Source organism: Pyxicephalus adspersus, chromosome 6, assembly GCF_032062135.1.
Source record: "Pyxicephalus adspersus chromosome 6, UCB_Pads_2.0, whole genome shotgun sequence".
Taxonomy (NCBI): domain Eukaryota; kingdom Metazoa; phylum Chordata; class Amphibia; order Anura; family Pyxicephalidae; genus Pyxicephalus; species Pyxicephalus adspersus.
The window spans coordinates 28,633,631-28,661,492 of NC_092863.1; the positions used below are offsets into that span (position 1 = coordinate 28,633,631).

The following is a 27,862-nucleotide window of genomic DNA, read 5'->3' on the forward strand; positions in this document are numbered from 1 at the left end:
CCCTTTGCTAACCTGCTCCCTGTCTGCCCTGTTATGCGGGCCCACTTCTATGCTCCTTTTACTCTAGCTCTAGGCCTGACTTGTAGCTGACAAATTTTACATCGATCAAGTGTTGTTTGACCAGAACTGGAAATGTGTGAATAAAAATGCTTTAACTGTGAAATGATTGTTGGTGTTAAATTGTGTTTTTCAGAAACTGTTGGACTAAAAAAAATAAGTAAAGAATGTACAGAATTGTTCTAGCTAACAGAGTCCACAGTTACTCAAAAAAACTATGCAAAATATATGCAAAACAATGCAACAACCACTCCTCCAGACTGCCACCCAAATTTCAAGGCAAGGCAGAGCAACAAGTCATTGTAATATTTTATAATATGATATTCATAATATTAACCCAAAAAATACATAAGGGCTAATAGATTTTGAGAGGAGTACTGAGGTAGGGCAATGGCATGGTTTAAAAAATATATAGCCATGATCTGTATGCATTACTTAGACAGTCCAGTAACAATCTCTCTGAGTCTTCAAGGTTTGTAATAAAGCAGAAAGGTTTCAATAAAATTTTTAAAAAAATGGGTATTAAGGCTTTAAATTAAATTTAACAGAGACTGCTGATCCAGGGAACATCCGATTGGCTCAAAGAATCAGGAAGGAATTTTTTTCCCCTGTTGAAGCAAATTGTACCAGGGTTTTCTTTGCCTTCCTCTGGACCAGTTATGTCCATAGGTTTTTATGTCTGGGATATGTTTATTTCCCTAGTGGTTAAACTTGATAGACTTATGTTTTTTTTTTCAACCTGACCTACTATGTAACTATATATACTAGCATACTGATTGGCATGTGGTGGGGGATAGGGAAGATATAATAATAGAAGGAGATTAAACTTGAGCTTTATTGCTCATTTTTACTACTGAGAGATGAATAGGAAGCAAACCCCTCATATTGTCTCCTCTTCGTCTGATAGATTGCAGGCGAGAAAGCAAAAATGCTGTAACATTTTTATGGTAAAATCACTAAAAAAAAATTATTTAATATTACTAAAAAGTTTGTGATATACTTTTTTGACCTTTAAAACAATCATTTAAAATTATTTATTAAAGTAACAACATTCTATTGAAAAGCAGATGTGGGAGGATGTTTTTTAAAAGGTGAATACACTTGCAAATGAACTTTTATAAAACAGATGTTATCTGACAAATGTGCAGTAAATGTGCTTTTTTATTTAATCAGCTTTAAACTAGAGCAGCCAATTTCTAACAAAACCTTTATAAATACCCTCTGTCATAATTACAAACAATTGATATACCTGTCTATAGCAACTAAAGTACACTACTATATTTTAGGTTGCTAAATGATTGGGAATGTGAATACTATTTAGTGTTACTTACCATTACCAACATAAAATGATAATAGAATAACTTGCTCTGGGATAGCATCATTCTAGTCAAAATAAATAACAGATAATAGTAAAAGGGCAGGAGTGAGATTATATACTATAAAATATATATTTATATATGTACACAAGCTGCGTATTGCAAAATGTGTTGCATAAAATTATGTCCTCCAGAAAATTTATACTTAGAATAGGAGTGGTTATACTGAGGCGTGATCTGGGAAAAGAGATATATTGTTGCAGGTTTCTCTGTTCTGCAGAACAGGTTTCAACGGCCATCATAAACATGTCAGAATTGGAGTTATACTTGGATCTCCTGTCTCAGCCATGCCGGTCTGTGTACTTGTTTGCTAAGGTCAACAATATCCCATTCCAACACCATGAGGTGAAACTTTTAAAAGGTCAGCATTGGTTCAGTAAGAATAGCAATGATTTGATATGCTGCAATTTTTGTTTTCTTATGCTTAATTGAATCCCAGAGAATGAATGAATGGATAGCATTAGAACTCACGCATAAACAATTATGATCTGTGAAAAAAAAAAAATACATTTTTAAGATATAAAAAACTATTTATTCTTTGTACTTGTTTGTTGTTAAAAAGATAAAAGCAAGTTAAATGAAAAAATTGGTATAGGAGAACTGGTGATTTACTACTGCACACTTACTTATGTGTTAAGCTTGGCATTTTGCCAATAGAACATTAAATCTAACTGTATTTCAGTACCAGCTGTGTTCAAGAATTAAAATACTGTGACAAATCCATGAAAACATCTACTGGGTCGGTACTCTGCATTTGTCAAGTTGATGACAAGCCTTCTTCAATTACAAAAGTCTGTCAGCTTCTTCGCTTACCTTGAGCCTTTGGGCATGACATTAGACAAATGGCTATAATCAGAAGCTGGAAGCAGAATTTAGAGTTCAGCTGTACTGTGTTTGCATGCTCGGAGTATTTTTCTTGCATCAGTAAAGGTGAACTTTACAACTAGGCACATTCTATATTTCTGAGAGCATTTTGCTTGTATGTGAGTTGGAACAGGTTAATTGCTAACCTGGGGGCAGCATCCAGTAGAATGCTGTGTAAGCAGCTAGCAGAACCTTTCCCATGTCCTTATGCTAAAGAATATTAGCCTTAAACTTTACATTTAGACACTCCTTTATTGGTTCAACAAACACTTTTTATGAAGGCATTCTTTTGTGATGTGAAATAATTATTTTTAAGATCAATGTGCTCTAATCATGAAATAGACCTGTAATGTATTACATTGGTAAACATTGGTAGTCATTTATTAAGGAATGGTAAAAAATAACTAAGGAGAATCTGTCTTTATTTGAAATGTTCAATCACATGCAGGGTATTTTATTAAATTGAGTATTCTGTTTATCAAAACCCATCTGCAGTCATATATTTCAGTTCACTTCATATAACTACAGTCCATTACTGGTATGTTCAAGCCCCCAGAATTTCAGGTTGTTTCAGTAACATTACTTATCTCAATAGGGGATCATCTCACAGAGGATTTTGAAAAATTGAATCCATTGCACAAAGTGCCTGTTCTAATAGATGGGGAATTCACACTTGTTGAGAGGTAAGAGAGAAATACAATTTATTAAATAAACATTTTCAGATCCTAAACTATTAACCATTACTTATGATATGGATGCCAAAATAACGTATTATGTTTTACCCTCAGTACTGCAATATTGCGCTACCTAGTACAGAAGTATAACACCCCAGATCACTGGTACCCATCAGATCCTCAGAAGCGTGCCCGTGTGGATGAATACCTAGCTTGGCAACACACTAATACACGCCCTTATGGCTGCAGAGTGTTCTGGGTAAAGGTAAATATAAAATAATTTATTAATTTAATCTTCATGCAATCCTAAATGTATCTTTATTTGTTTACTATGTTTGGATATTTTTGGCAAACATCCCTTTAGCAAAGGGATGCAAACTTCCATAGCAAACTCTGATTTCACTGGCTAACAGAAGCAGCAGGAAAAAACAGCAAACAATGAAAACATAACAGATGCAAAACGCATGTTGGCACAGTGAAAACATCAATGTACACAACTACAATTGTTTTACCTTGTTGTAATAATCAACTGCAGAATCAATTGCAAATAAAAACAAGACCCCAATAATGACTCCTGAGAACCAACCAGGATTTGAGGTCCAAGTTGGGAGACCATTTTCAGAGTTATTTCATCAGTTTACTCATTATTAAGAGCAGATGGCTAACAGACTTTGTTTTATAAATGTTGAAGCTAAACACTTCTAGTATAAAATTAATTTGTTACAAGAAACTTGCAAATTGTTATTCACGGGAAGCTAAATTAATCAGAGCAGCAGGACACCTCTGTAATGCTGTGAAATTTGGAAACTTCCATCTGTCTGTTGTCATATTTATGGGGTGGATTTAACGTAACATAAGTGCACTAATACCATTAGATTTTGAATTTTTTTTTTTTACACAACACCTAGTATGCTATAAGGTAGGGCACGTCATATAAAAAGTAATTGTCTCCTGTGCTCAAAACAGAGACTTCAAAAACCTTGTATGCTATATACAAATGCAATAACCTATATTGAATTTTATACGACACATTGCTGGCACTAATTCAAATCAAGCCAAAAGAGAATTTGATCAACATCAGTGGCCTAATTTATTAAAGCTCACAAAGGTTGCAGAAGATAGACTTTCATCAGTGAACCTGGGCAATCCAGCAAACCTGGAATGGATTTCTTAAAAATAATTTGCTATGTTAGCAAATGTTTTCAATCCGGGGTCAGATCATATCCTGGTTCACTGACAAAAGTGTATCTTCTCCAGTCTTGGAGAGCTTTATTAAATCAGGCCCATTATTGGGACTCATAATCATTTTTTACAAAGATTAGTATATTTATAGTGGATCTGATATTCACCAAACATGCTCTAGTGGAGAATCAATTACTGCCTGTCTCATGTCCAAAGTATTCTTACCCTTAAACTATATGTAAACCCAATCACTAAAGTCTCAGTTAACACTTAAAATGTTAATACAATTTCAAAAGTCATTAGGAACATTACAATAGTATTTGGTAATCTCATCATTAGGGACCTTGTTCAGAAACTCCCTGTAATAAGGTGACAACATTTTTGTCCCTGTCACGTAATTGTACTTCTGTAGAAAACCCACACAGGCTTTCAAGGGAGATTACAAACAAACTTTTTTTTATCACACTTTATATGTCTAACATATGAGCATTAGGAAACCCTCCCTTAGAAATGCTATTAGCCATCACTGGAGTACAGGCATGTAGGCAGGTCTCAAACATTCACCAGTGTTGTTTGTCAACTTTCATTAATCACTTTTTGCATTTTTTTTTGGAAAATCCGCCCAATAATCACTAATTTTTCACATAACACAATAAACTAAAATAAATCTGCAGCATCCATGTTATTTGGTCACCAGCCCTTTCAGAAACAGGGAGGAGTGCTTCAAAAAGGTTTCACAACAATAAGTGTCCTGCTCCCAAATCACCAATGTCTGCTGCGTAGGGGAAATGTGCTATTTAGCACCTCCTAAGCTTCTGGGGTGTCAAGTATGCTGATGCCTGTCAGCATCTGGTCTGATGCTTTAGGGGTGTCATTTGTATTATTTAAACAGCCCTCTAAGTTACAGTTTAATTACCATAAATAACAAATGTGGCAAAAAGTGAACGGAATTGACCAAATATATGTACTTTAAATATTTACATCATATTCAACTCGACAATATTATGTAGGATTTGCTGCTTTTGTAGTAAATTTAGTAAATGTTAACAGAAACTGCTGGGCATATCTCAGCAATTTGTTTTTCCAAGGGAATCCTTTTTGTGACTATTGAGTAAATTTGCAAATATTTTCTGAGTAGAATAGTAGAGTACAGTACCCCAAACAGCCAAGGTGAGGTTCAAATTTTTACTAATTGTCAGGGAAGATGATCTTGTACCACTATATATATATATATATATATATATATATATATATATAAATATTATAAAAATATATATGATTTACTAAAGGAGTAAAGATTTTTCACTTTTCATCACACTGTAAAATCTTTATCTCTCCTTATCATCTGACTGTACAAAAATGTACTCCTGCTAAATTACTTCTGACAGAATAGACACCAGTGTTTTTTTATGCTTGTTGGCAGTTCCATTGGGGCAGCAAATGATTTGATGTGAAAGAATAAACATTCTCTGTGCTCCCCTGTGTACTATTTTAAAGCTGTGTAAAGAAATGATAGTATGAATAATGACAGCTTCCAATATATCTCAGCACGTACTGTGTGTATAACACCTGACTTCACCAAGTGACAGAACGGACAATTTATCTTTTGAATTTGTTTGCAGTTACATTATATGTTAAACATTCCTACATTACAGCATTGTATATAGCCTAGAGATGATATTATTTTTGTCCGTTTGCAGGGAAATCATAGAACTCGTTTAGGACTAAATGCTTTTTTTAACTTTTCTGACAGAATATATTTGATATACTGTTAGAAAACCTGCATAACATCAAATAATTAAGTTGCCTATCTTTAGCAGACCCAGAACAATCATGCAGTATCTTTATAGTGAAGTAAGGCCTCCTGTTTATCAGAAAGAAGGGTCATTGACACAGTTTTGCTTAGCTGAGGTTACTTTTAAAAATAACCTTTATTAAAGTCAATTTGTCATTAAAATGAAATCTTATCAGTTAAAGAGCTAAGTAAAGAGTGTTACTGCTAACAGTGCTTCCAAATACTGTTCCAATCAGTAGCATTCTTCCTCCAAAGTCTGCAGCAATACCCAAATTTTCAGGAGTGTTGATAAACTGGAGGAACACTACCTTCTACTGAATGACTGATCAGAGCAGTGTTTGGGTGGATAACAGGAAACAAAACTTCTTCTACTTGCTACAGTTATAACTTTACAAGTTTACTACAGTTATAAGTTTAAAAAGAGTTTATGTGTGTTTGATGTGTGTGTTTTGTGATTAACTGTGTAAAACATTTTTTCTTACAGGGTATCCCACAATGACAGGATGATCCCCACAGCTGCATTTATGACATGAGCACAGCCATAGGACAGGATCCTGACAGCGTGGTTTCCCCAGGCACTAGAAGGCAAATGAGGACATTCACCTCTAGTGCTGAATGGCGAAGATTGATGATTGCTCCGCTCCATGATTGGCTGAGAAAAGGGAAATCCTGATGATGGGTCAAACTCAGGATTTCCCTTTTCTCGGTCAATCATGGAGTGGAGCAATCAGCGAGCTCTGCTCTTTTTGATTGCGCCTGGAGCCCTACCCAACCTGTGGCATGATTGCTGAATCTAAGAACACATGCCACAGCTCCACTAGGGCTGAGGGAGAAATCAGGAGAGCGGAGCTGTCAGGAGTGCAAAGAAGAGCTCCGCTGATTGCTCCGCTCTGTGATTGACAGAGATAAGGGAAACCCTAATGACGCTTAAGCCATCATCAGGGTTTCCCTTTTCTCAGCCATTCAGCACTAGACTTGAATAGGGAGACTTGTCCCCATTTGCCCTCTAGTGCCTGGGGATCCCACACTGTCAAGAGTGCCACGGCTGTGCTCATGTCATGAATGCAGCCATGGGAATCTTACTTTCATTGTGAGATAACCTGTAAAAAAAAAGATAAACAAGTAAACACAGTTAACACACACATCTAATAAAATACTTTACTAATAATGTCTAGTCTTATTTTTTACACATATTTTTAACTCTTTCAGGGAATGAGTAAGCGGTTTATGTACCCCTGTATTCATTCCCTGAAAGGGTTAAAAGTAAACCTCTTAACAACGCCTATGTTAAATCACCGCAAATCCCTGTAAAACGCGTCATAGGCGTTTTGAAGGTAAGCTTTAAAATGCTTGTAAAAGTGCATAACAATGCATATAAATGTCGTAGGAAACTTTACATGCATTTTTTAAACCATTCGTGTAGACCCAGCCTAAATTGATAATTTATGAAAATCCCTACAATGTTATTCATCTTAAGGTGATTTAACCTTCACATACAAAAGGGATTCTTCACTGTAAGATCTGTAGAAATGTGTAATAGACACCCTCACAAACATTTTCTGGCTAATTTGGTAGGTACATACAGCATACATTCCTAAATCACAGAATATAACTAGCTAGAAACATTGGGCCTAATTTATTAAAGCTCTCCAAGGCTGGAGAGGATACACTTTCATTAGTGAAGCTGGGTGATCCGGAAAAACCTGGACTGGATTTCCTAAAGGTCATTTGCTATTTGTAAGCAAATGTTTTGAGTCCTGGACCTAATCCATTCCAGGATTGCTGGGTCACCCAGCTCACTGATGAAAGTGTTTTCTCTCCAACCTTGGTGAGCTTTATTAAATCAGGCCTATTATGTTAAATGTTGTAAATAAATAAGAGGTTGGTGAGGGATCAGGAAGAAATTTTCCCTAATGTGTCCATGCTTTGTATGGTTTTTTTAAAGACGTCTTGCCTGTTTCTACCTTAGTGCTCAGCACTGCTTCTTCAGCTTTTAGGTTTACCATTCATCTTGGATTTTTTCCATGTGTTCATGCTATAGGAAGGGGAATGGAGGGAGGACTTGTTACTTCAAACAAGGCATCAGGGTCCTGCAAACTAAAAGCATCTACCAAAACAGAATGCCATCAATAATGTAATACTGCTATTTAATCACAATAAACTTAGAAAACTGCCCCTATCAATACAAAGGTAAAAGCCCACACAAATAAATAAAACATTTAAATACCATCTGCAAGAAAACCATACAAGATTATTATTATTAATTTTAAGAAAACCTGTGTAGCAATAACTAGCTTTATTTTCTGCAGCAAAAAGGGACTGCTGCAGTTGATTTGCCCCATACATTGTGGCTTTGAAAGTGTTAAAAGGAGCTTACAAGAGTTATTTTTAGTAGATTGTAAAATGATTCCACAAAATGATAAGTCACTTGATGCCATGCAGTTGAGCAGTTGATTTTGTTAGAACTGCAACCACAGCCTTGGCTTTGTGATAAAGTGACTAGCTGCGGTGCAGTTTGCTGCCCTCGAACACAGAACAGCATTTTGCTGTGCGTCTGGGAACAGCCACCTGTGCAGTATTGTACTATAAGTATGAAAGGGCCCTTATCCAGTTTACATTTACATACAAATACATTTTGAACAAATGTGTTTGAACTAACCTTATAACAGTGTATATTTAATTCAAATCTGGAGTTTTGAAAACATGAATTCTGACTGCTGGGTTAAATATATAAAAGTTGCTTGGTAATAAATGTACTGCCTTTACTACCAGATAATATAAGTCACCTGTTCTATATATGACCCAAAAAAAAATTATGATTTTTGTGATTCAGCACATTCCATAGATGGCTCTACTGTCTGCAAATGCAGATGCTGATACAGATCTTTCATATTCCTGGAGGCAAAACTGTCTGTATCTCCTTTACAAAACCACTGCTTTGTGTAATGCGTGTTAGCTGTGCAGTCTATGATAAAATCTTCAACCAGATTTGCAATTAGAAAATTAAGTTAATCTTATCACCAGCATTAGACCAAGAACAGCTCCAATCTTTTTGATTACTGTATTATATTGTAGTATCACTCTGTATCTGTTGTAAAGTTACATTCTGTATCAGAAAAGTTTCAGAGCCTCATCTCTTCAATTTGCTGGCATTTTTACAAATATTTATAGCAAGTTTTTTTATTCAATTTTATATACTGGTATTGTAATTTCTGACATTATCACAATGTCACAGGACATTTATAACCTTTTTACTTTGTTGGATAATCAATGTGTTAATGTTTTACCTAAAATGTGTACTTTGATGCAGGACAATCTTACTTGCCTATAACATATTATGCTCTGCTTCCTAGATCACTAAAAGATGATGATGGACACACTATAATGGATCTCCTCAATTGCTACAAACACACCACAAGTATAAGGCCATTGAGGATCTCAAACTGCCCAATTTTAAATTCCTCAAATCAGTCCCCCTACAAATGGGTTGGAGGGAGGCAAGCTTGCACATGAACTGACCACTGACTCCTCACTTTCTGTTGCAATTCCTTTTCAAACCTTCTGGTCATTCTGGCCCTTTGCTAAAACTCGCTTCCTTTTTTTGCTCCAGGCCTCCCTTTAAAGCTGAATTAAACACAAAATAAAAAAAGCACACAAAGGTTTCTTTGTTTGGGTCCAGCATCTTTCAGGTATCAGTCTTCAGCCTGACACAGGATGCACCGGGCGCCGACATCTCTTTTTCTCTTCTCCTGGGTTCTTCTTTCTACGTCACCTAATCTCACACCACACAGGTGCAAAATCAGGTGATGTAGATGGGGAAAAAGATTGCCAATCTCACTGTGCATGCGTGAGGGCGGCACTTTTTAAATTTGTCCAAACAAGGGTACAAAAACACTGGTGAACAAACATTTTCTTGCCAAACAGATTAAAGTCAGTTAGATTATGTTTGATGCACAGATTCCAAATACGGTATTGGTTTTGCTAGATTGGCTCTAGTTTTTTTAAATAAAGACCTCAATATTAACCTCATAGAAAACAAACGAAATATGAAAATTAGGCAAAATAATTTAGATATGCCTACATATACAAAATTAAAATTTTGAAATATTTAATGTTAATATATTCTATATTCAGTAAATATACAGAACTAATCACAAAGAAGTCATTGAAAAACTCTGTATTATTTCCTTTTATGCTGATAATCAGGATAATCACATTGAAGACTCCAGCAGTAGTCTGCCATCATGTGTCTATCCCTTCTGCCCTGATACCTTTCTTTCATCATCTTTATATCTTCAGTTTCTCACTAAAATTGCCAAGGTTTTCAGGAAATTTTTGCAAATAGCTATGGAGATAGTGTACCTTGTTCATATGTATGTTCATAGTAGCACCCAAATTTTTAAAGTTTAGGAGCATGTTTCCGTTTCTTGTACCAGTTCTTCATAATTTTGTGCTTTATGGTTACCCAAAAAGTTCTTGACAGCCATGGCATAGCTGTGCAAGGCAGAAGCTTTAGTATCAGTCATGTAACTTGTGAAATTTGAATCATTTATCAGTTTCCTAATTTGGAGTGCATCAAAGATTCCTGCTTTTAATTTTTAAGTACTCAATCCAGGGAAGAATCAACAAATGTATTTGAAGCAATCATCGTTCTTGTTCAGAGCTCCAACAAATTGCTTTATTAATTCCAACTTTATGTGTAGTGGAGGGAGAAGGATTTTTTCTTTGTCAACTATTGGATCGTTAATGATGTTCACTGCACCTTTTTTCATGTTTTTTTGCCTTGGAGGCCATGTCACTTTTTCAAGTGATCCAGTTTTGCTCCACTATCCCACAAGCAGATGAAACATGGGTACCTTGTGTATCCACTTTGCTGTCCAAGTAGGAAGTTTACCATTTTTAAATCAACACATATGGACCAGTGGTGTTCATGATAACAAAGCTTTTGTAAGACCATTTTGATATTTACATATTCTTCTTTAGGTTTTGTTGAGTGACCAATTGGAATTGATGCATAGCATTTGCCATTATACAGTAAAACAGATTTCAAACTTCGAGTGGAACTGTCTATGAAAAACCGCCAGTCTTCTGCTCAGTATTCTGGTACTCCCATATGGACTAGTAGTCCAGGGATGTTACAACAGTACACAAAGTCTCCATCTTCACTGAAATATAGTCAGAGTGTCACCTCTCTTGTCCTATAAACCATTATTTTAACTTCCGGTCTCAGACAGTTCTTTTCTTTTAGCCTGGATGCTAAAAGTTCAGATGCTTGTTTTGACAGACTTATGTCACGCATTAAAACATTGAGCGCTTCTTGGGAGAACTGCTGGTTTGATGAAACACTTCCTTCATATTCACTTCCACTGCTAACTCCTGGATTACACTCCAAACCCAGGAATATCAGGGACTGTACAGAACACTGCTATGGGAACATCAGCACTATGCATCACAGGTCGTCTTGCTGATTAAAAATTAGGGTACTCCCACTTTTTTTTCTTGAAACGATTGGAACCTTTTACATTCACAGCACAAAAATAACAATACCATAGGTAAACCAAATTTCAAACATTTCAGAATTCCATTCTTCCACTGAGGTAGACACTTTACACAAGCTTTGCATACCATATGGGGGGCCCAATACTTATCTTGGTCTCCCAGTTTAATACCAAAATATAAGCAAGATATGCTTGTTTCACAAATCCTGTAGTGTTTTTTTCTCTGTTTTTGCTGAGAATATTCACCACAAATGTAGAAAAATACATTAGGGTCATTTAAACAACTTCTTTTTGAAGAACTCATATTTCTGTAAAAAAAGAAAATGTATGAATGAATGAATTAAAAGGCAATAGAAAGTTTCATGAAAATAATGCTACCTTAATTTATAAAATGCAAAAAATTGGTGTAAATAAAGATTGATAATAATATGCTGTGTTAACATTTGTTTTTAGTAAAATCGTCCATTCAGATTCCTGTATAAGAGGAACTAGAGCTAATTCAATGAAACTGATGTCATTTCTGGATTCAGCAGACCTGAAAAACGCTAAACATATTGAAAAATCCTTGGCAAGTGAAAAAAAACATTTTTTTTTGTTGTTGAGCAGTGTAATAGATAAGTGTGGCCCAATGTTACCGCTTTTGGTACATAAAATTCATCCTAAATTTATGAAGCCAACACATCCAGGAAATCATCACTGAGACAGAATGGTTGCTTCAATATTTCTCCCAATACAGGCTTACTTATTTAGATAATTGCATTAACATTCTTTATTTGTTTCTATTCATTGGCCTTCCATGTGCATAATGATATTATTTATTATATTAATAAGGGAAAAAGGAGTAGAAGTTCACATATTTCTATTTTTGCAGTGCATGACTCCAGCAATTCTGAGCCAGGATGTTGAATCAGATAAACTTGATAATGTCCTTTCTGAATTCACTGCTGTCGTGAAACATCTCGAAGAGACATTTTTGAAGGACAGACCTTTTCTTGCTGGTGATGAAATCTCTCTGGCAGATCTTGTTGCTATTGTGGAGATTATGCAGGTGAGATTATGTCATATACAGTATATATATATATATATATATATATATATATATATAAATATTTCTTTAAAAAGTTTTTGACCAGAGCTTGCAGAAACTTAAATGGTTAAACCAAATTAGCAGTGAGAGTAAGAATCAGGTGATTTGTCAGTTAAATATTATTTATTAGTTTAAATATGCCTAACTAAGTCCTTTTTGTTTTACGAAAATGGGATGAAAATGTTTTTGAATTATTTTAAACATACCTTTTGTTAATCACCACTGACATTAAATTGTTATTCAATCTTACTTTTTTTTATTGTTTTTTTGTTTATTGCAGGTAGTTGCAAGTGGAGTTCCTGTTTTTGAGCACAATCCAAAATTAAAACTCTGGAAACAAAGAGTAGAAGAAGCATTGGGTTCAGAAGTCTTTAAAGAGGCACACGAGGATATTCTTAATGTCAAGGAGCAGCAGCTTGATTCTTTGTCTTCTGAAGTTAAAGAGCAATTCAAAAGAAGATTGCTTCTCTTTACAAATAGTGGAATGTGGCTTTGCTAAACAACATAAAATCAACATGACACAGTTGAAGATGCCAAAAAATACTGCATGTGTGCCTTCAGAAAATTTGATAGTTTAAAAAAATGAAAAATTAATTGGACATTTTAGCAAAATTTGTTAAAAATAATTTGATTAGCATAATAATAATTATCTGATAACTTAAATAGAAATAAAAACATTTGTTATTAAACAGATGTTTTCAATCTACAAGAATCACATTGGTGTGAATCATGCAATTACTTAGTAATGCCAATAATCGTTTTATTTCAACCAAAATGTTTTTAAATAGGATACTGGGTGTTTTACATTTTATCATACATGCTCATGGTGCAAGTAAGTTGAAAATAGTCAAACTGGAATAAAAATAGATATGTTTTTTGGCTATCAGGCTTGTACACTTAAGCATTAGGATGGTCCACTTGAAAGTTGAAGACTGCAGACTTTTTAATGCCTTGCACAGGAAAATATGAAACCAAACAGCTCATTAAGGAATAATGGAATTCTTCTGCACTGTGCCATAAACAAGTACCCCTTAACCAATATATCTGGCTGTTTTTAGTGTTATTTTCCAATTTCCTTGAACTGCTCACATTGTGGTCCTCACAGAGTGTTGATGGAACATAACATAGGGCAAAAGCCCATGCTCCAGAACAGTGTTTCTCAACCACTGTTCCATGAAACCCCAGGGTTCCTCCAGAGGTTTCTAGGGTTTTTTTGAGAAATGAACAATTTGTGCCTCCCGGTTTAGGTTAAGTGACACCTTTGATCATTTTGGCTATCTCTAAGGGTGATACTCTTCCCACTGGCCGGAAATGTAAGAAGAATTCTTCCCACTGACCACCAAGCAAATATACTGAGAGCTGTAAATATAGAAATTATATCAGATGTTCCCTGAAAACCCTAAAATTATTGCAAGGGTTCCTCCATTTAAAAAGTTTGAAAAACACTGCATTAGAGAGTGTGCTTCATAGTGTTTTGAATATACACTAAGCTGGCCACTGGCTTTCCAGTTGAGCAATCCAACTTATGTCCAAGCTAGTTTGGATAAAATATTACTGAATGTGATCTGTATGAAATGAGGTTGAAACGTGTGTGTTGTGTGAGCAGATACATTTGCATTAATAAGATATGCTTCTCACAACCTTATTGAAAATACTATATTCAAGCATTACAAAGTATTAATGCTTTTATTTGTAAAAGCTGTCTGAAGGTTTTTTAGTTGCATGCAGTATACTGTAAGAAATAAAACTTTTCAAACTGAACACAATTTTCTTTTGAGTATTTTTTGAGATTTTTTACCATATCACTTATCATTGCATCTGGTAACATAAATTAGTAGTTGTTGACTAATAACATAGTTGTTCAATCCATGTATTGATTTTCACTTTTGGATCTTAAATAATATAAAACACACTTATTTGCTTGTTTTCCAAATAGTCTGTAGCTTTACATCTTATGTGCAAAATTCAAGAACTGAAAATATAAGTTAAAAATCAAAGAAGATGAACTGAAAAAATGTAAAAGATAACCTAAATTCTGTAGTTACAGTCATGAGAAAAAGAAAGTAAACCTTCTATTGATAATACGTTTTTACATATCAGGACGTAATATAACCACCGTTAACAGATATAACTTGAAGTAATCATTATTTTGTAAGACTTTGTCTTTCGCATGGTTGTGGAGGAATTTTGTCCTCTTTTTTACAACATTGATTTGGTTCATTTAGGGTTGCCAGCACGTGTTTAGTCACAGCTCTCTTATGGTCCCGACACAGCTTTTTGATTGAGTTGAGGTCAGGACATTGAATGGGTCATCGCAACAGCTTGCTAACTCTAAAATTTCTTTGGTATACAGAGTAGTTCATGGTTGACTCAATGACTGGCTAGTTCTTAAGTCCAGTGACTGCAAAGAGTAGGAGTTGGGTTCAGATAGTCTTTTGAGGGGAGATACCAGTGGAAAAAAAGAGGTTGAACAGTTTATTTAGCCAGGTTGGGCATATTGTAGATCACAGGGGATTGAGTTAACAGGTGGTGGATAGAGATGATGAGAGAGGAGACTAACAGAGCTAAAAAACGTATGGAGTACTTACAAGTGGATTGAATGAATGGGGCTGGTGGAGGGGTATGGCAAGCCGAGACATCACTTTTGGTTTTAGTGATTTTATCCTTAAGGTAGGTGGCTATGTCTTTGGCAGAGAAGATGATCAAAGGGAAGGCGGTGTAGGGTTTACAAGAGAGTCAGTTGTGGAAAAGAGTCAGTGTTGGTTGGATTCTTGTGAGGTTACAACAGCAGAGATGGACTTTTGGTTGGCAACAGTGAGTGAAGTGTTAAAGTGTTCTAAGCTATCTTTGCAATCAAGGAAATCACTTTTGAGGCCAGATTTTCTCCACTTGCTTCTGCTGTACAAGTGGTCTTTTGTAAATGTTTATTTCAATTGTTGTGGGAGTGGAGGGTGTCAGGGACAGCTTTGTCCTAAGGCAAAGATAGAGTGTGATTATATTGAGTGGAGCTTCGCCTGGAGATGTCATTTTAAAAAGAGAGGGAGTTAGTAATGTAAGTTAGTTTAACAATAGGGTGTTGTTAAGGATACAGGGACCTGTATCCAAAAATTGTAAAAAAATTGGGAGATTGGGCCAAGGGGAATGGTAGGTAACAGCAACCATAAGGGGTAGGGGTGGGAAACTATGTCTGGAATGTACTTTATTTGGAGTAAATATGGGAATGTACAATTGTGGGAAAGAATGGGAATCACGGCACCTCCTACCTTTTAAGAAAATTAAAGTCAAAGATTTAAATGGGAGAACATTGTGGATAGAGGTTAGCATGTTGCAGACATCTGGCATATCATAGAGCACAAAAGAAAGGGGGTAAGAATCTGTATGTTGAGCTGAATGGGAATGAAGTTAATAGCGGAGTTAATGGTTATAAAAGTGATAGGATGTGGGGAGGATCTGAGTTGGGTGAGATATCACCAGGGAGAAGCAACTGACAAAAAAGGTGTAGCAGTATAAACAAAAGAAGCAGGTGGGTGTAGGGAAAGGCAGGCAAGTAGTTAACAGCCTGGGGAGGAATGAAAGGCTCAAGACCAGCATTGAGAGGACCGGGAAACTAAAACATTTTAACAAACACTTTTGGTGAATCACAGTAGCCAATGATATTGCAAAGTGAGAAACTGACCTGTGGAATCCAAGATGCTCTTGGGATTTTTTCAGTCTCTCTGTTTATCTAGGGGGCAGCATTTGGCATGCCATTGTTAGTTAAACCTGTGTGTAGTGTTAATAGGACAATTGACCACTGTTTTTCAGCTGGAAGATATAGATATATCTCTATTGTTTACAGGCAAAAACAGCAACAAACAGGTTTTGGCCAACAGTATAACCTTTTTTATATGATTGACCAATGGCCATTAAAGTGCAAGACTGCCATCTAGAGTTTGCAGACACGACTGCTTCCCTGGTAAACTGTAATGTTAAGTTTTAGTGGAGAGTTAAAGGACCAACTGGGAATAGACACAAACTTTTCTGAAAAAATGTTTCCATCTGTAAATGGGGGGACTTGAGAGAGACACAGCCATGAGAAGCCAAGGAAACTAGAAAGGATCCCATCTGTCTGACATGGGAACACTGTGAAGCTTCAACAGGCAAAGACTCAAAATCAAATGCCCAGTTTCCAATGTTTGCAGAGGAAATTGTGATAAGCTCTTACTGAAGCTCAATAACTTAATAATAAGTGTTTTCCTTTAAATACATTGCCACTGTTCACAGTGTTTACACTGTATACGTTGTCAGTGTTCACCCCCTAGGAAGGGTTGGATAGCATGTGCATTTGTGTTCATGTATTCATAGTTGTGCAAATAGGGGATCAAGGAGCTAGAAAACAGGAAGGAGGGATCAGGCAGCAAGGAACACCTTTTCTCTACAGGTTGTATTTACCTAAATTTAAAGATATGATTTTTTGTCCCAATATGCAAAACTTTTGAATTGAAATAGGGTGTACTAACTTGTTCTTGTGACTTTTCATATGCAGTATGTTTATATGTATATTGGCTTTAAACATTTGCATTTTTAACATACAAATGTAATTTGTATATTGTTAGCATGCTAACACTGATAATTATGCTAATGTGTGATTGTAAAATTTTCTTCATGTTACATATACATTACTCCCAGCCCATCATTTAATAGGATTTTTTGTTAGGTTTATAGTGAGAGTGAATTAATGAAATATGTAGATAATATAACTGAATGTGTTGGTCAGTATCTGTTTACTAGCCACTAGGACCTTTGGAACAAAATTCTGATGTTTAAGGTATTGCAAGCACAAAGCATGGCCTGCACTGTAAAGAAAACCTTCTGAATGATGCTTCTAAAAAAGGAAATAGTTTACAGATAGGCTGCAGTAATGGCTTTAAAAATATTTTTTTTAAATCAGTTCATATAGATAAGAATTTTAAAGGCTGGGTGCTCTTGCTCTAGCATCATTTTGAAATGCAGTGACATGCTTGCGTCATTTTATCCTGTTTGAAATATATGAAGGCCCCTCAAGCTCATTAAGACTCATGTCTAGGCATCAACAGTTAATATACTGGAGCTCCTGACCCATTCTACCATATGTCACACCTATTGCTTTTCTTCCCAGTAATCAGCTGCAGTCATTTGTATCCTGTAGCTTAACAGTTTTGACCTGTTTTACCAACTGGCCTTCAGGATTCATTATTATTTATTTTTGCCATCCCCTTTCAATGGATGATTGTTTTGCTTGTTAGCAAGAGCAGATGGTGCACCATCTTGAAGAATCCACCCAGATAGCTAATTAGACTGACTTTAGCACTGAGGCAACAGATTGCAGAGACTCAGAGATCTTCCACTTAAGGCAAAGTCATAAATCATCATCCAGAATGGCACTAACAAATTGTCCGATGCCCAGGACTGACTCACATATTTGGCTCTTTGCTTATGCTTGTTAATGTGCCAATGGTTTTTCATGGCCAAGCTCATTTTTTCCAGGATGTTTATAATCCTTAAAACTGCTTCGATCGTGACTGTTGCTCAACTTCTGCTTTGTGTTTGGAAACAGAGTAAAGTAAACCAGTATTAGACATTTAAACCTTTAAGTCGTGTTATTGCTATTTGCATTTGATGTATTGCTAAAACTAAAACAGGAATATCACATACCTACAATCTTTGAATGGGTAATTAGAGACCTATTTCATAAATCACATTTCTCATTTTAATACCATATGTGGTTCTAATTAAAAAAAGTACTTTCATTTTCTTAGCCGACAAACAAAAAAAATGTTAGCTGATTCCCCATTTTAAAAAAAAAAATTTATAATTCAATGACAGAACTGCTGTATAGCTGCTAAGATAGATGGGCAGATCAAGGGATTGGATAGAATTTGTCACTAGAGTTCCTGAACATAAAAGACAAGACAGTCATCCACTTAAATGGAATTTTAGTTATGATTGGTCATTTTAAGAATAATTGCCAGTATTTACTCATTATATCTTATTTACATTGTGCAGATGTGTGGTCAGATTGAGCCCACTGTGATGTATCAGAATCACACAAGAATAACATGGGTTTTCTATTTTCCTGCTCTGATTTGGTCTTGCTGCAACTGCTGTTTTTCACAGGAATCTTTGGGTTCCAGGACCAGCTTGTACTAAAAAAAATTACCACATCTGTCTGAATCCCATGACGAGTTCCAAGAAGTCAGAGGGCCAACATTTTGGGGTATGTTAAACTCAAAAGACTCAGGAACGACTAGGAAAAGTTAATAGCTGAAAGTGTAATTAGAATACTGGTAAGCTAGAGACAGAGACTGAGCTATAAAATGGCAAATCCTGAGTATAGACACCAAAAACTGAGCCCCGATATGTGTATATGTAAAAATCTGACTAAAAGATTACACTGTTAATAGTGTAATCTTGTGTAATGTAATGATAGTTAATGTGGAGACAACCCAAGGTGGGGTTATGACACACAAACAGTGGTCATTATTGTTGTGTGTTCCAGAACTCAGTGGAATATTTGATTAGATATTTGAAAGGCTGAATAAAATATTATTTTCTTTTGTAATTAAGCCCAAAATTCTGTCTGAGTGTTTTATTGCACTTCTATGCCATCGCAGCTGCCTACCAAGCTAAACCGTACAGCAGTTTCTGATACACTTGGATTGAATTTCAAAGAAGAATAGACAGTTCACCCAGTAAATTATCACCTTGCAAAAAATATTTCACTTAGCATTAAAAATACCCTATACCCTAGCAAATAGGAAAAAAAAGGAGGATTTTTATTGGATATAATTGAATATTCAAAGTCACTTTCCTGTGATATGTCTGCTATCATCCTATATTCCTTTAGTAAATCGACCCTTAGATTCCATCCCTTAGTTTAAAAATACGATCTAATTGCATCTAGTTAAACAATGAAAAGGGTATACATTTGTTTTGTATCATTTCTTGTTCCTGATGCATACTTTTTTTTAAAGACGGGGGACATAGTTTTAGGTTAGGTTACTTTTTTTCTCTACAGAGATTTAAGAACAGTTAAAAGAATGAGAGCATTTCTAATTAAAGAATCATACCTTAAGGCTACTAGGTGAAACAAACGTATTCCCATCTACAACCTGTTCTTTTAATATGCAATGCTGATGCCGGGTTGCATTGTCAGGAAAAAAACAAGCAAATCTGAGCAAATTCCTCTCTTGGGGTGATCCTGCAGATGCTGGGGGATTCTATTCAAACTGATCTGTGATAACTGTGAACAGAATATAAAAGCTTTGCACTTGTAAAGTTGGAAACCATTTTAAATAAATCATCTAAAATCCTCTACATGAGGCTTACTAATCAAAGATAAAAAAGACATCTGAGTTTCTGCTAATGGGAATTGTTAGTCTTCAAATGAAAATGGTATGACCCTGGAAGTCAGAAAATGGCAGGTTACATTAAATTATATTAAGGCAGATATTTAGCTTTGTGGCAAAAGTTTGTTTAGTCTGCAAATATACAGTATTTTTTTCTGTAGTTATTAATGACAAGCAGAAAACATGCAGGAATTTTAACCATTGTTCAACCAATGTGCATGTGTGTAAGACTATGAATTAATGCCAGCGGACTTATTTCAATGTGGGTGTCCTTAAAAGGAGAAAAAAAGACCATTGGAAACTTTGGAAGCCAGTTTACAAGTGTAAATAAATGAAAAATATATACTTTATTTTGCATCACACTTATTGAAATAACTGAAGCTAACTTCAAAGATTGATGTGTTGCATTAAACTATATGCTGCACATATGCAGATTGAGTCCCTGAAGCAACATGGATCAGTTGATATATTGTGACTTTGAGTCTAAAGAATGGAGACCCTAAGTATACAGAGAATAGTCCCTAGGAACAGAGTGCCTATGTGTGTATCCTGAGACTTTTTGGAAGTGATCAATTGTAAGAGTTAGGGAATTAGGATTGCCTGGATCCTGAAATTGCATAATTTTCCACATATTAAAATTGCAGCTAACATATCACACTTGGCACCTGGGGTGGACAGTTTTTTTAGTACCCTTCCCTTCTATACAAACTACTCTTACTTTATCTCTCAATTCACAAGCAGCCAACGTCCTCTTTTCTCTAATGCTCTGGATTGTGACTATGCCTTCTGTGTCCTCATTTACATTGTAGGAATGCTGGTCCTGCATTATAAGTAAAAAAGTCACAAATTGCTGAAGAAAAGAAGTTTTGGTAGACGGGATGCAGAAAGAGGAGGACATCTGCAGGAGTGAAGGATAAAGTGCATATTCATGCGGTTTAATGACAACTTATATAAGTACCAAAATTCTTAACATATCTCTGGAGTTCAGCTGTTATTATTCATAAGTAGGGATGAGCTAGAAGGCCTCTGACAGTCTCGTGAAAATTTCCCCGAACCTCCGATGGGTCAGCGGAGTTTCAGCGAACCAATTTCGCCAATTCCAATAAAGTCAATGGGCTGACTTTAAACATTAATAGCAAAGCCCCTATACATGTTAGAACCACCATTTTTGCTAGGTATGTGTAGGGGAACAGTGGCAACAAGGGAAAAATTCCAAAAGACCTTGTGGTTTTCTAGAAAATGGCAGGTAAAGTGACAGTAGGCAAATAGGATTTTTGCGTGATTGACAGCGTACAAAAGGCAGCATAAACATTAGAACATTGAGAAAGGGTGGCTCTCCGTGTGAACTCAACCCACTAACAGCAGTCTCTGCCATCAAAACAGCAGGAGACCGCATTGCTAGCTGGCATCATGACCTGGATGACATGTGTTAGGAAAGCCACCCATAAAGTTGTGGAGAAGTAGCGCAGTAACACTATGCAAAAGGATGGAGGACCAGAGACAGAGGGTGGGTCAGCAAGAGCAGTAGCAGTGTGTGGCCTCTGGTCAGCTATGGCCAGGGAGACCACATTGGTAAGTGTCATGAAGAGCTGGGTGTAGTGCATCGTCAATGGCACCCAGAAGTGTGTAATACAATTTTAGTGAATGGAGTACTGACAGGCAGCAGCAGCAGCAGGAGGAGGCGGAGGGCCCTGAGACGGAGTGTGGACCGCATTGGTAATTGGCATCTAGAGCTGGGTGTAGTGCCTCGTCAATGCCACATAGAAGTGTGTAATACAATTTTTTGTGAATGGAGTACTGACAGGCGTTCTTTCTCTTGCGCCGGGTTGGGTAGAAAATATGACATTTTGTCTTCCTCCTCATCACCCACCTCCTCCTCTTCAAGCTGCAGCAGTTCCTGTTGTTCCATTGTCCGCACAATGCCTGGGGCGTGACAGCACAAATGCGAGTTAGACGGGTCCTGTCCATTAGCCCCAACATGGTCTCCCTAATCAGCATCATAATCATTTTTCTCCTCCTGGAACTCCTAATGCTGGCCAGTGTCCTTTCTTGCTCTTCCTGATGCTGGCTGTGCGGTATGGAGTAATGTCACCCTCATCCTCCTCCCCACTGCCAGGGGTCCCACTGCCTCCATGCACCACGCTGACCAAGATATGGCCGGTGGCTAGATTTTGCTCACACAAATGCTGGAGCATGTACAGGGTGGAGTTCTATCTAGTTACAGTGTCACAAATCAGTCTATGCAGTGGCAGCCTCTGTTGGCGTGGGATCTTGCTAAGCGCCGCGGCGGCAATAAGGGATTGGTGGACAAGTCCTCTAGTCCTGGGTACATGCAGAGGACTTTCTGCACCACCAGGTTCAGTACTTGTGCAAAGCAGGGCACATGTGTTATGCGGCCCATGCGCAGCACGGCCACAAGGTTGGCCCCGTTGTCACACACTACGTTACCTGTTGTGAGCCGGGAGGGCATCAGCCAAGCCTCAACCTCTTTGTGCAAAGCGGACAAGTGTTCTCTGGCAGTGTGACTTTTCTCCCCCAAGGACAGCAGTTTCAGCCTTCCTGGCAACACGTGCTTGAGGGAGCTGTAGTGGCGTGCCCGCTTAACCACAGTGTCCTCCGCTGCTGGCCTTTCAGGAGGAATGTCGAAAAGACAGGGGTTGATGGTAGAAGGAATGCAGGAGGAGGAGGGAGAGGACTGGGGTGGCCCATGCTTTCCTACCACACCCCTCAGTGGGGGTACCAGGTGCTGTAATGCCTCTTGCAGACTACCGCCCACGGAGCTATGCAAAGCCACCCAGTGAGCAGTGAAGGACAGGTAGCATCCCACTGCATGCCTGATTGTCCAGCTGTCGGGCTATATGTGGATTTAGCTGGACACCAAGATACCCGGGAGAGGTTATCCATTACATGACCAAGTAAACTGGGTACAGCTGTGCGGCAGAAGTATTGCCTGCTTAGTATAGTCCACCGCTGCTTGGCACAGGTCATCAGGTCAGAGAAGGGAGCTGAGTCCACAATGCTTTACGGCAGTAGCTGCAAGGCCAATAGTTTGGCTAGACGTGAATTGAGTTTAATGACTCTTTTGTTGGTTGGGCCCACAGCCTGATGCCTTGCGCAGAACTTCGGTAGAGTGGGATGAAGGAACTGGGAGCTAAGGGAGCTGAAGGGGTCACTGGAGTACCCAACTTGCTGTGACAAACGTTGTCAGACGCCACGAAACCTGCGGGCAGAAACTGATACTTCCTCGCTGCTAGAAGTCTGGCTGGCACCAACCTCTTTTGACGTAGTAGCAATGACAGTTGGAGGTGGAGAAGGAGTCAATGGTGGTGGAAGAAGAGACGATGACGTGGTTGAACCTCCCTCAAGAGAATGCAAGTACACCTCGCACTTTGGTTTGTGGTTCTTGCGCATGTGGGAAAGCAAGGATGTTGTACCCAAATGTGATCCGGCCTGTCCTCTGCGGATCTTCCTGTGGCACAGGATGCCGATTGCTACGCACTCATCATCGTCCTTCAGAGTGAAAAAGGTCCACACTGGAGAGGTGCGTGCGACCACTCTTTTTCTTTGCCTGCCTCTGGGTCAGCTGAGTGCCCTGCGTCTGCTCCAGCTGCACCTCCCCCACGATCACATCGTCTCTGACTGTTCTCCTGCTTGTGCCCACTCCTCTGTCTCTTCTTTGGGACTCACATGAGGCAGATTGGCGGCCCCTTCCATCCTCAGTCTGTTGCTGCTGCTGCTGCCTTTCCTCTATGTCTGTTTTGGAACTGCTGCTGTCCCTTACATGCAGCGGTGGTTCCCAGGTGACATCACGGTCATCATCATCCTCTATTTCATCTAAGCCAACCTCTGCAAATGCAACCACTGATCCAGAACCCTCGCCCAGCAAGTCCTGACCACACTCTCCAAGGGTCTCAAAGTCTGCCTCCTGCTTTGAACGCACCGACAGATCCTCAAGCTGTTGGTCAAACAACAGAGTCATCGGGAGGTACAGGCACATTAGCCCTGTGTTTGCCCCTGTCACGGCTGTGCTGGTTCCTGCAGTGGGAGACTCCCGGGGAATATTCCCCCTGCCAGATGCAGGTTGGTCGCCCAACGCCACGCCTTCCCCTAAGTCCACCTCTCATCTTTTAATTATTCAGGCAAAAATGGACTTGTACCAAACAGTTTCTTTGGTAAATAGGAGCAAGTATCAAAAACTGAAATATCTGTATTAATTTTACATTAGGACATAATTTTAACTGTACTAAACGGTTTTCTTTGGTAAATAGGAACAGGAATCAAACACTGTAATATTTTTATTTATTTTAAAGTAGGCCAGAAATTTAACAGCACCAAACGGTCTTCTTTGGTAAATAGGAACAGGTATCAAAAACTGAAATATCTGTATTTATTTTACAGTAGGACAGAAATTTACCTGTACCAAAGGGTCTTCTTTGGTAAATAGGAAAAGGTATCAAACACTGAAATATCTTTATTTATTTTAAAGTAGGCCAGAAATTTAACTGCACCAAACGGTCTTCTTTGGTAAATAGGAACAGGTATCAAACACTGAAATATCTGTATTTATTTTTTAATAGGACAGAAATTTAACTGTACCTAACAGTCTTTTTTGGTAAATAGGAAATGGCATCAAACACTGAAATATCGGTATTTATTTTACACTAGGACAGAAATGTAACTGTACCAAACGGTCTTCTTTGGTAAATAGGAGCAGGTATAAAACACTGAAATCTCTGTATTTATTTTGAAGTAGGGCCCAAATTTAACTGTAAGAAAACAGTCATCTTTGGTAAATAGGAACAGGTAACAAACACTGAAAAATCTCTATTTATTTTACAGTGGGACAGAAATTTTACTGTACCAAACAGTCTTCTTTGGTAAATAGGAACAGGTATCACACACTGAAATATCGGTCTTCTTTGGTAAATAGGAACAGGTATCAAACACATAAAATATCCACATTTTTTTTACAGTAGTACAGAAATTTAACTGTACCAAACGGTAGCTTTAGTGAATGTACAGTTTGAAAAAATGTATCAAATCTGTCTAGCTATACGTGGCACTACAAGTAGCAGCAACCACAATTGTACCTTCAGTGCATGTGCAGTCAGTGAAGTACCTAAGAGTGTAATACACACAATATAACACACTATATAATAGTGTATAATATTTATACACTAAATGTGCTGACTGCTGACAATTTAACAAAACTGACTAGCTAGTAGCTCATGTAAAAGTAAAGATGTCTGCCTAACCTATTCTACATACACAATATCCTATACTCAACAGTAGTATAGGATAAATACCCTATAAAACACAGAACTATGGAGCTAACAATGAACTAAGAAGGCTCCTACACTGTCCCTGTCACAATACACGTCTCTCCCTGCATCCATCCTATACACAGAACACAAGATAGAGTGACTAACACCTCCCTACTCCCTGTATATATATATATATATATATATATATATATATATATATATATATTTATATTTATATATGCCTGTGCTCAGATCTATCCTGAATGGCTGCTGGGCCTTGCTGTGCATCCTGGGAGCAAATGATTTGCACCCAGCCACGATTTCCGTGAAATTTCTCGCCGTTACCGCACCCTGCTTTTTCCCTAGTTCCCACAACCTCATGACGGATCACAGGGCCGTTCTCCCTTACATGTTCCGTGAGCAAGAAATGCCCGATTCGCCCCAAGATCGAAATTACAAATCTTGCTCCCTCATCCCTATTCATAATATTGTAATAATCCTTTTTTTTCTTTGTATGGTTTGTTGTGCAAATATTTAAAACATAATAACATGGTAATCATCTCAAGAAGAAATTACAGAGCTTTATTTTTTTTTAAATTGCATGCCATATAATAAATATTTGAGTTGATAACTCAGAAATTTTAATATAAAAAATGTCCACTACATCAGCATTCTATGATTATGATGATTCAAATTCTATCAATGCTACACATGTAATTGTGTAAAATGAAAAGCACATTCAACTCCATTATTGAAAAGCAAGAGTACAGGAAGAGTGGAGTGTACTTGTACTAGTTGAATAACAGGATCTGGCAAATCTAGGCACATCTTGTCACCATGGGTTTAGATAAATACAAGGATATTTTGGATCAGGATCCTATTTAACTATCATAAGGATGGGTATGGATTAGGAGAAACTTAATTCCAGAAGATATGCTTTAAATAAGCTTGTTTTCCTAGTAATTTAGGAGTTGTATATGAATTCCTAAATGATAAATTCAGCTAATAAAGTCAGATAGAAAAGGCAAATGCTGTTGTATCTGTTTCTTTTTTCACCAGTGCATCTGATCATATTCTCGCAATTCGGCAAAAATCTAATACAACAAAACTTTCTGACTTTAATTATGTTTGAAATATAACAATATATTATACATGAAAGACCTAACATTTGAGACAGGTGACCTTTTAAAGTATGTTTATGACTGGTTTGCTCACTGGACTCCTGACATTTGCAACAAACAGTTGCAAACTTTGTCTGAAACATAGGTAGCATGGAGGGCATACAGGGATCTGGCCTTTTCTATCTTTTCTATCAATATCTATTTTAAATGCAATCAGGAGAATTATAATTATTATTGATTAAAGTGAATGGTCGATTTAAAATACACAAAACATTAAACAATAGTTTCAGCTCAGCAATCTGATTACAAAGTCACATTGATTGAAAAGCTTATTGGTAATGAGAATGTAAAAGTGAGCTTCCCGGGAAAAAAAGGACCTGTCATTTACTTCAAAATAAAGATGTAGATGCCTATACAACACCAACAGATGTAAAGAAAAAAATAAACTCCTTCTGTGATAACCTTTTTGTCCTGCTCAAATCTGATGCCAGGTACAATTACATCAAAACAGTAAGGGTCTCCTTTTTACAATGGTTTTGAAACAGCTGAAGATGACCTTTATGAAAAAACATAAATAATAAAACCCTGTAATATGTAAAAGAAGACTGTACATACTTATCTCATTGGTTTCACTACTAGTTCTTTTGTCCCATAGTCTCTTGGTAAACCAGTACCTCTGGAATTGTCATTCCACATCACTGTAGGAAGAGGCCAAGTATATTTGTTTACTTATGTACAATAAGTAGCTTAGCACAGGACAAATCCTGGGGAGATATGTAGCCTGCTTGAATGAAATTAGTCTTTTTATGAACAAAAAGGGGCAGGAATATACACAGGTCACTGATAATGCCTTGCTTACCAACCTCATGTTTTTTTTTACAGATTTTACACAACACTTCAATGTACTGAACAAACAACTACAAGGTGTAGGGAAAACAGCAGAAAGGATGTTTTATGATATCATAACATTTGAGAGAAAACTGCAGGTTTTTGAAAGAGACCTTGAAAGTGGGCTGCTGAAATATTTACCAAATTTAAAAATGCATTTAGAAAATTCTACAAAATTTGCAGCCAATCCTACAAGCCATCAGGAAATCTACAAGGAATTTTCTAGCATTGTAGCAGCTGCAAAGGTGAATTTTAGTAACAGATTTTTACAGTTCCGTAAGATGGAGACAACCCTGTATGAAACACTAGAAAATATAGAAGGGATGACAAAAGATAGCACAGTTAGTTCTGAAAATGATAACCCTAAAGAGTGGAATTCTCCATACTGAAATATTTTTAAGTCAATGAAAGCATTTGCGTTTGCTTAGAATTATATCAGTATGAACCAAGGTTAGACAAATTATTAGCATGCATACAAAAGGCAAAAATCACATTATTTGTTGAAAAGCATGTCAAATGCAAACTTTTACCGTTCAATAAAAAGTTGTTTGTATCATTGAAAGCTTTGTTATTGCGTTTTTATTTTCAGTTCATTTACAGAGTTGTTTTTTCTAAACTAAAACCTCAGGTTAAATTGTGTTGGCACTTTGTGATAAATAAGTGGGTTTCGGGTTGCAGTCTGGGCACTC

At 37.1% G+C, this 27,862-nt stretch overlaps 1 protein-coding gene across 1 annotated transcript; it reads left to right on the plus strand.

Moving 5' to 3' along the window:
- Nucleotides 1-1,679: 1,679 nt before the first annotated feature.
- Nucleotides 1,680-13,032, plus strand: LOC140332476 (glutathione S-transferase theta-1-like). The gene is made up of 5 exons (XM_072413721.1): nt 1,680-1,794; nt 2,893-2,980; nt 3,086-3,236; nt 12,318-12,494; nt 12,814-13,032. The coding sequence occupies exons 1-5, from the start codon at nt 1,680-1,682 to the stop codon at nt 13,030-13,032; spliced, it is 750 nt and encodes a 249-aa protein (XP_072269822.1).
- The last annotated feature ends 14,830 nt before the right edge of the window (nt 13,033-27,862 follow it).